Source organism: Melanostigma gelatinosum (assembly GCF_949748355.1).
Source record: "Melanostigma gelatinosum genome assembly, chromosome: 7".
Taxonomy (NCBI): Eukaryota; Metazoa; Chordata; class Actinopteri; order Perciformes; family Zoarcidae; genus Melanostigma; species Melanostigma gelatinosum.
The window spans coordinates 120,001-130,000 of NC_136640.1; the positions used below are offsets into that span (position 1 = coordinate 120,001).

A 10,000-nucleotide genomic window follows, 5' to 3' on the forward strand; every position below is an offset into this window, starting at 1 on the left:
TCCTGCTGCAGGACGTCACTACGACCGTCTGTCCCCGAGCTGAGGGTGAGACGGGGACACGTAACAAGGGGGACACGTAACAAAGGGGGACACATAAAGGAGACAGCAAGTTGAGGACTCACCTGGCCTCGTGTCCTCTCTGGACGTCATACTTGTCCGTCTGGTATCTTTCTGACAGAACAGTCTGCAGGTCTGACTTCTCCAGAAGACGGTTATCTGAACACAGAAAGACGGTTCATTCAACTGTCTGTCCCCACTGAGACAGACTGTGTGTCTGTTTGAGACAGTGTGTGAGAGGGGGCGGGAGACAGTGAGGGAGTAAGACAGGAGGTGCGACTCACACTGGAGGACAATCTCCTCAAAGGCTTGTCTCTGAACTCGGTCTCTGACCTTCAGCTGCTCTGAGATGTGTCTCTTCCACGAACACTCACACCTCCGCTCAGCCATGACACCTGAGAGAGGAAGAGACAGACAGACAGACAGACAGACAGACAGACAGACAGAGAGACAAACAGACATAATTGTATTAGTCTGTTTTGTTCTGCTAATCAACACAATGTAAACGATAAATAATCTAAAATATATCCGTCTGTATTTACTATGATCATAAATACTATAATGTAGTAAAACATGTAAACTAATGTCAGAATATGTCTCCATGTCGTCAGGTAGCTGGATACAGAAAACAAAGTTAATCTGTAAACGTTCAACTCTTAAACACACAGTGGCACATTTATTAACGAGCAGGTTATATCGATAAGTATCACATAGCTGCTGATAGCTTCTCTCTGTTAGCATGTGTTGCTAAAGGGAACCAACACCGCGAGGCTAACATGCTAACAGGCGTACATGCTAAAGAGAACCAACACGGCGAGGCGAACATGCTAAAGGCGCGATCTTCTCTACGATAACATTAAATCAGCTGCAGGATAAACATGTCGCGTATCTTTGACGCGCTCTCAGTGCGGTGTTTGTCCCCGTGACTCGACATGTTAGCATGCTACGTTAGCCACTAGCTGCAGACCGTCGCAGCGCGTTAAACTTACAGCATCTAATTAGCTGTGGCTCCGTTCTTCTTCTCCGGTAACCTCGTTAACCGTCCGCGGGTTCGTCTCACGGTGCTCTGTGATACACGGTCCGGGTACTCTTCTTCTTCTTCTTCTTCTTAACCGACATCATCAGCCGCCTCCCTCCAACTCTGCGACATTTTGGCTCCGACACACACTTCCGGGATTGTCACACGAATATGACGTCATGTTTAAATCTCTCGCTCTCACGTTCTGCATTAACATATCTAACAAACCTTGAGACTCAACTATTTACGGATGAGGATCAAGCCATCACCTTGGTTTAGGGTCTCAATACTCTTAAAGGGTACCTAATGACCTTTACTAAAGATAAATTAATAAAGTTTTCTAATCGAATCAGTGGCACCACACAGTCCTAGGCGCATGTGGGATAAGATGCTCTTTCTGCAGTGTGCGTTCTCACAACACTACGTCCTATGTCCTTTCCTCACCACTTCACCTTCATGTATTTACACTCCATGTATGATACATATTTCCCTGTAAAGGACCTCTGAGAATGTGTCGTGTATTTAAATAGATTGTTCCTCTTTTATGTCTTTTATTTTGTACATTTTGTCACTGCAGTCGATGCATTTCCTGTTGCGCTTTTATTTTGAAGGTATAAACCGGAAGTAGGTAAAAAGCCGTTTGAAAGCCATTAGAAAAGTCGCTAAAGGGACGGAAAAAGTGATTCAACAAGGAAGATGGATACGGTTTTATTATTTTAGCACCTGGCCGATATAGGCTAGTGATGGCGAGTTGAAGCTTCATGAAGCATTGAAGCTTTCCATCCAATTGGTTCACTCATGGGTCAAAGCTTCATGGCGCTTCATTTGCTCTACTGCGCCATCAAGTGGACAATAAATGTAAAACAGGCAGCGTGATTAAAATGACACCATGGCTTTGGTGTGTGAAGCATTGAATTGAATAAATGAATGAATGATGTTTGTGATGCCAATACATAACTTATGAACTTATTAAAATGGTGGGGTCAAAAGGGAAAGTGGAAACAAATTGGGAAGAGGGTTGTGATGTGAGAAGTAAAAAAAGAAAAAGTTAAAGAAAGTTGACATCAACATGTTACAGTCAAGAATCGAACCGGGGACCTAGCGGTTACCGGACTACCCTCTCTATCCCACGGCCAAACATAACTGTTTTTTTGGTTTGTGAAAATGAAACACGTAAAACATTGTATTCATTTTTATTTAATTATAACAACTTTTCTTACTTCAGGCAGTTTCTTTTTTTTTTAGATGATTTCGCCTGCTTTAAAAAAACACCCTTTCACAGGCACAGATGAAGCTGGGGTACAGAGAATAGTTTGCAAAAAAATTCGCAATAAAGTCCGAAGTACACAAAGTGTGAGGGGGGATCCATTGCGTTTCGCTTCCCCTTATAATTCGAATCGCACGCCAAACCCGTGAACCGTTTCCTGAATCAGTCACGTGGTTATGGCCGGCTTGCGAGGCTTCGAACGTCACCACATACGTCATCAACACAAGCCTCGATACGCACTTCACAAAAATCGTCCTGGATTACTCGACACAAGCTTCGAAGCCTCGACACGAAAGGTCACATCACCAATATAGGCACAAGTTCTTACGGTGTGTTCAAGGTGTGATTCATTAAAGACTTATGGACCATCAGTTCAAGACTACAGACCAATATTCAGCCGGGATGCTACATTCCCCATTATCTTATGTTCTCATTGCACAGCTACTGTCTTCCTCAGTTGCTCTGCTTCCAGTGCAGCTTGTTTTCAGTAGAGCTTTTATCCAATCAGATCTCACCTCTGTGTCTCTAGGTAAGGAGAGAGGCCCGAGGCCCGCAGACTCACAAGTGCATCATGTGCACTTTAAGTGAACGGGGACGATATTGTTGATTGTCATAGTGTTCAACCAATCAGATCTTTAGTTTGACATGTTGGGCGTATTCTTTGACGTGTCAGCAGCATTGAGGTAGTCTCCTAAGTACGTCTGCATTAACGTGCGCCGTGATTGGTCAGTGGGCCAGCGTGACTTTTGTCAAACAGAAAGCTAGCTAGCAGATGTTGGTGTTTAGTAAGAGTTCAGGTTGAAACATATGTAAGAGAAGTTATGACATTTTTAGTGTTTTGCTTGCTGTAGATTCTTTTTTTTTTTACCTAGCTGTGTTTTTAACACTCAATGGCTGAATAAGGAGGAGAAACGCATTTCTCAAGGACATTTCCAGAAAAGCTGGACATCGTATCAAAGAGTCGGTCAACCCCACGGCTAGCAGCCCTGACCCAACATGGAAAAGGATTCATTGGTACGAACGGTATTACTGGCTGACAGCGTTGGAGAAGCGTTGCACATTTTATGGCTAAGAATGCGTTTCATTTGCAACTGAGCTCTTGGTGTTTGGAGCTGTTTGGAGCTACGCTACGCTAACCAAGGCAGCTACACGACAGGACACCACAAGCTACGAGCTTTTGAAAACCTTTGGAGAGACCCGAGTGGATCTACAACTCAACGAACGCGTTCGCAGGAGGACTCTGGCTGGAACTGACCCGCACCGATGTTCTGAACAACCGCGTCATTAAAGTGTTCACAAAGAAAGGAGGATGGACTTTGTCTTTCAGTGAACAGCAGCTGTGGTAAGTGAACTGCTTTTGTTTTTACATCTGCAGCAGCGTTACTACTGAGTTCAGTTGTCTATCGTGTCGTTCTTATTAATAGTATGAATAATATGAATAGTATGCATAATATGAATAATATGAATAGTATGCATAATATGAATAGTATGAATAGTGTGAGTAATATGAATAGTATGCATAATATGAATAGTGTGAGTAATATGAATAATATGCATAATATGAATGGTATGAATAGTATGAATAGTATGCATAATATGAATAGTATGAATAGTATGCATAATATGAATAGTATGCATAATATGAATAGTATGCATAATATGAATAATATGAATAGTATGAATAATATGAATAGTATGAATAGTGTGAGTAATATGAATAATATGAGCCGCACACCCACCAACTCAAACATGATCTGTGATGTACATATTAGCACATACAGCCTATTTATATGCTAACTGTATGATCAATCAATGTTTCTCTGTGTTGAAAGATTAACTTGTTTCTGTGGATGTAAACAAACATTAAACACGTAAACAAGGTGTTAAAGTTTTATTGAGGCGGTTGAGTACAGTGACCTCAGATCTTCAGTTCAAACACATCAAACTCATTATTACATCCTATTGAATCATCTGAATGTTTATGCTATAACTATTATTATAAAACATGATGCTGCTGATTTACGGATAAAATTAGTCAGTTGATATCTAAACAATGTATTTCTCCAAAGAAAAATTAACAATAAAATGATTTACTACTGACTTAACTAATAAGGATAATTATCCTAATCATCATTACATATTTCTTTAAATTGATTTTAATAGATGTGTGCATTTACTTTTGATATGAAACTAATATTTGCATGCAACAGGACACCTGATACATCAATTCATAACAATAAAAACAGCTGTTTAACCAGTAACTAAATCCATCAGGTAACATCAATAAGTGAGGAGTAAGTGAGCAGCTGACGAGGCTCTAATGAAAGACGCCATCATGTTGCATCATGGGAAAAGCAGGCTCCAGTGAATATCATTGCTGCGTCCTCTAATGATTAGTTTTTAATTTACACTCATGGTGTTAACATTCAACCTAATAAAACACACACTTTTGACAACATATTTAATTGTTAAACCCCTGAAATATAAGTCACCAGAATCAAAGTGATGCCTTCATATTGCTGATTTTGTCAAAGTATACACAAATCATTTACAATTATTAAAAGAATAGACTTCATAGAAACACTACAAATAATGATTTAATAAGGATTTACTTAAGAAATTACTTCAAATGTTTAAAGTTTAATGTCATTTAAATCATTTAATTCTGTTTCCTAACTTATCATTGAATCAATGTTCACACTACAGAAGTAAAGTTTAAAAACGAGAAACCAACAGTTGTGTTTAGAATCTGAAGGTATAATTAAAATAATCCAAATTATAGCAGGTTTAAGATCAAACCAGAACCCTCTGTGGGCCCCGGACCCTCTGTGGGCCCCGGAACCTCTTCTCAGGCCTCGTCCAGTTTGGGGCTCTCTGGGATGGCCAGAGACTCCAGAGAGGACTCATCTGGATCTTCAAGCAGCTCCTCCTTATCACTGCAGAGAGAGACAAATACCATCCATCAATCAAACCATCCATCAATCAAACCATCCATCAATCAAACCATCAATCAATCAAACCATCAATCAATCCATCCATCAATCATATCATATCATCCACCAATCAAATCATCCACCAATCAAATCATCAATCAATCAAATCATCAATCAATCAAATCATCAATCAATCAAATCATCAATCACATCATCAATCAATCAAATCATCAATCAATCAAATCATCCGTCACATCATCAATCAATCAAATCATCCACCAATCAAATCATCAATCAATCAAATCATCAATGAATCAAATCATCAGTCAATCATATCATCAATCAATCATATCATCCATCAATCTGTCAATCAAATCATCCATCACATCAATCACATCATCAATCAAATCATCCATCAATCAAATAATCAATCAATCAAATCATCCATCAATCAAATCATCCATCAATCAAACCATCCACCAATCAAATCATCCACCAATCAAATCATCCATCAATCAAATCATCCATCAATCAAATCATCCATCAATCAATCAAATCATCCATCAATCAAACCATCAATCAATCAAATCATCCATCAATCAAATCATCCATCAATCAAACCATCAATCAATCAAACCATCAATCAATCATATCATATCATCCACCAATCAAATCATCCACCAATCAAATCATCAATCAATCAAATCATCAATCAATCAAATCATCCATCACATCATCAATCAATCAAATCATCAATCAATCAAATCCTCCATCAATCAAATCATCCGTCACATCATCAATCAATCAAATCATCCACCAATCAAATCATCAATCAATCAAATCATCAATCAATCAAATCATCAATCTGTCAATCAAATCATCCATCACATCAATCACATCACCAATCAATCAAATCATCCATCAATCAAATCATCCATCAATCACATCATCAATCAATCAAATCATCAATCAATCAAATCATCCATCAATCAAATCATCCATCAATCAAACCATCCATCAATCAAACCATCCATCAATCAAATCATCCATCAATCAAATCATCCATCAATCAAATCATCCATCAATCAAACCATCCATCAATCAAACCATCCATCAATCAAAACATCCATCAATCAAATCATCCATCAATCAAGTCATCCACCAATCAAATCATCCATCAATCAAATCATCAATCAATCAAATCATCAATCAATCAAATCATCCATCAATCAAATCATCCATCAATCAAATCATCCATCAATCAAATCATCCATCAATCAAATCATCCATCAATCAAATCATCAATCAATCAAATCATCCATCAATCAAATCATCAATCAAATCATCCATCAATCAAATCATCCATCAATCAAATCATCAATCAAATCATCCATCAATCAAGAGCCATTCCTCCTTCCTCTTTTGAGAGTTGTAGAGTATTAAATTTAATCCTTGGTTTTTTCCCTTGAAAGGATTTTATCCAATTCAGAGAATTGTTTTGGGGGAATTTCTACAGGAAGTGCTTGAAATAAGAACAGATAACTTGGGAGAATATTCAATTTTACAGAGTCAATTCTATGGCTTCGTCCGAGGAAATGAATGTAGTTCCATCGATATCATCTTTCATTTTTGTTAAGAGGGGGAAATGTTGAAATGTTTAAATGTCTAAATGTTGAAATGTCTAAATGTTGTAAATGTTGAAATGTCTAAATGTTGAAATGTCTAAATGTTTTAAATGTTGAAATGTCTAAATGTCTAAATGTTGAAATGTTTAAATGTCTAAATGTCGAAATGTTGAAATGTTGAAATGTTGAAATGTCTAAATGTTGTAAATGTTGAAATGTTTAAATGTCTACATGTTGTAAATGTTGTAAATGTTGAAATGTTTAAATGTTGAAATGTCTAAATGTTGAAATGTCTAAATGTTTTAAATGTTGAAATGTCTAAATGTCTAAATGTTGAAATGTTTAAATGTTTAAATGTCTAAATGTCGAAATGTTGAAATGTTGAAATGTCTAAATGTTGTAAATGTTGAAATGTTGAAATGTCTAAATGTTGTAAATGTTGAAATGTTTAAATGTCTACATGTTGTAAATGTTTAAATGTTGTAAATGTTTAAATGTCTAAATGTCTAAATGTCGAAATGTTACCTGATGAAATGTTTAAATGTCTAAATGTTGTAAATGTTGAAATGTTTAAATGTCTAAATGTTGTAAATGTTGAAATGTTTAAATGTCTAAATGTTGTAAATGTTGAAATGTTTAAATGTCTAAATGTTGTAAATGTTTAAATGTTACCTGATGAAATGTTTAAATGTCTAAATGTCTAAATGTTGTAAATGTTGAAATGTTTAAATGTCTAAATATTGTAAATGTTGAAATGTTTAAATGTCTAAATGTTGTAAATGTTGAAATGTCTAAATGTTGTAAATGTTGAAATGTTACCTGATGAAATGTTTAAATGTCTAAATGTTGTAAATGTTGTAAATGTTGAAATGTTACCTGATGAAATGTCTAAATGTTGTAAATGTTGTAAATGTTGAAATGTCTAAATGTTGAAATGTCTAAATGTTGTAAATGTTTAAATGTTGAAATGTTTAAATGTCTAAATGTTGTAATGTCTAAATGTCTAAATGTTGTAAATGTTGAAATGTTTAAATGTTTAAATGTCTAAATGTTGTAAATGTTGAAATGTTTAAATGTTACCTGATGAAATGTTTAAATGTCTAAATGTTGTAAATGTTGAAATGTTTAAATGTCTAAATGTTGTAAATGTTGTAAATGTTGTAAATGTTTAAATGTCTAAATGTTGTAAATGTTGAAATGTTTAAATGTCTAAATGTTGTAAATGTTGAAAATGTTGAAATTTTTAAATGTCTAAATGTCTAAATGTTGTAAATGTTTAAATGTTACCTGATGAAATGTTTAAATGTCTAAATGTTGAAATGTTTAAATGTTGAAATGTTGAAATGTCGTAAATGTTGTAAATGTTTAAATGTTACCTGATGAAATGTTTAAATGTCTAAATGTTGTAAATGTTGAAAATGTTGAAATGTTACCTGATGAAATGTTTAAATGTCTAAATGTTGTAAATGTTGAAATGTTGAAATGTCTAAATGTTGAAATGTTTAAATGTCTAAATGTTGTAAATGTTGTAAATGTTGAAATGTCTAAATGTTGAAATGTCTAAATGTTGTAAATGTTTAAATGTCTAAATGTTGTAAATGTTGTAAATGTTGAAATGTTGAAATGTTTAAATGTTGTAAATGTTGTAAATGTTTAAATGTCTAAATGTTGTAAATGTTGTAAATGTTGAAATGTTTAAATGTTGTAAATGTTGAAATGTCTAAATGTTGTAAATGTTGTAAATGTTGAAATGTTACCTGATGGAAGACGGGCGGCGGTTCAGACGGTGACGTCTCAGCGTGATGATGACCAGAGAAACCAGCAGCAGAACAGAGATGGCTGCTAGAGTGATGAAGAGGAAGACAGCTGGAGGAGAAACAGGAAGAAGATGGTGTTAGGGTCATCAACACTGGGACAGATTACTATTATTACATATCTAATACATACAGTATATATGTATATTATTATACACAGGTATTATTATTATTATACATGCTATTATTATTCATTTACACGGTTAACATTAAAGAAGTAAAACAAAGTGAAGGACAAAACATCCTGCAGAGCAAAACCTGACCTGCAGTCCAACGGTCACGACCTTCTCCATGATGTTCAAAGGAACCTGGAAGTAGAACACACATTATACTATATACACGTTATTATATACGTACAGGATATATAGACACACAGTACCATATACAGTACTCAGGATTGTGTGTGTGTATATTTATTAGTGCTGGGCAACGATTACAATTATTTGCGATCAATCTCATTGTTATGACAAAGTTCAAAAATGAATTCATAAGTAGTGTATTGTGCACTGTTATTTGAAAGTGCTGCTCTATGAACAAAGGTGAAGAACATTGTGTGTGAACACGTTGAACACATCAGGTTGTTGTTAGCAGCAGTGTTCTCTTCACACAGCAGCAGTTCTATCTCTTCTATATCTGTGCTCAGTGTGTGAAACGTTCCACTGCTGTGAACAGAACAACATGTTTCACACGTTCATCTACATGTGTGTGTTGAGTCTTCATCACAGTCAGAGCATGTGATGCAGCGCTACTCTTCATCACTGTGATGCAGCGCTACTCTTCATCACTATGATGCAGCTCTACTCTTCATCACTATGATGCAGCTCTACTCTTCATCACTATGATGCAGCTCTACTCTTCATCACTATGATGCAGCTCTACTCTTCATCACTATGATGCAGCTCTACTCTTCATCACTATGATGCAGCTCTACTCTTCATCACTATGATGCTGCTCTACTCTTCATCACTATGATGCAGCTCTACTCTTCATCACTATGATGCAGCTCTACTCTTCATCACTATGATGCTGCTCTACTCTTCATCACTGTGATGCAGCGCTACTCTTCATCACTATGATGCTGCTCTACTCTTCATCACTATGATGCAGCTCTACTCTTCATCACTATGATGCTGCTCTACTCTTCATCACTGTGATGCAGCGCTACTCTTCATCACTATGATGCAGCTCTACTCTTCATCACTATGATGCAGCTCTACTCTTCATCACTATGATGCAGCTCTACTCTTCATCACTATGATGCAGCGCTACTCTTCATCACTATGATG

General features: G+C 36.1%; 2 protein-coding genes across 5 annotated transcripts in view; both read right to left on the bottom strand.

The window, feature by feature from the left end:
• Positions 1-1,207, bottom strand: part of atg16l1 (ATG16 autophagy related 16-like 1) — an 18,843-nt gene extending 17,636 nt beyond the window's left edge. For 3 of the 4 annotated variants that reach the window (XM_079271339.1, XM_079271338.1, XM_079271337.1), the window contains exons 1-4: positions 1,047-1,207; positions 342-452; positions 123-216; positions 1-39 (exon numbers count right to left, since the gene is read on the bottom strand). The exon at positions 1-39 is cut by the window's left edge and continues 64 nt beyond it. In XM_079271339.1, the coding sequence (XP_079127465.1) occupies positions 1-39; positions 123-216; positions 342-447 (239 nt within the window). In that variant the 5' untranslated portion in view covers positions 448-452; positions 1,047-1,207. The remainder of the gene's footprint in view (positions 40-122; positions 217-341; positions 453-1,046) is intronic. The other variant, XM_079271340.1, reaches the window with a different exon arrangement.
• A 3,011-nt stretch (positions 1,208-4,218) lies between these two features.
• The window catches only part of spint2 (serine peptidase inhibitor, Kunitz type, 2), a 17,759-nt gene continuing 11,977 nt past the window's right edge, over positions 4,219-10,000 (bottom strand). The window contains exons 6-8 of the mRNA XM_079272655.1: positions 8,978-9,022; positions 8,658-8,766; positions 4,219-5,278 (exon numbers count right to left, since the gene is read on the bottom strand). Coding sequence (XP_079128781.1) covers positions 5,191-5,278; positions 8,658-8,766; positions 8,978-9,022 — 242 coding nt within the window. The 3' untranslated portion in view covers positions 4,219-5,190. The remainder of the gene's footprint in view (positions 5,279-8,657; positions 8,767-8,977; positions 9,023-10,000) is intronic.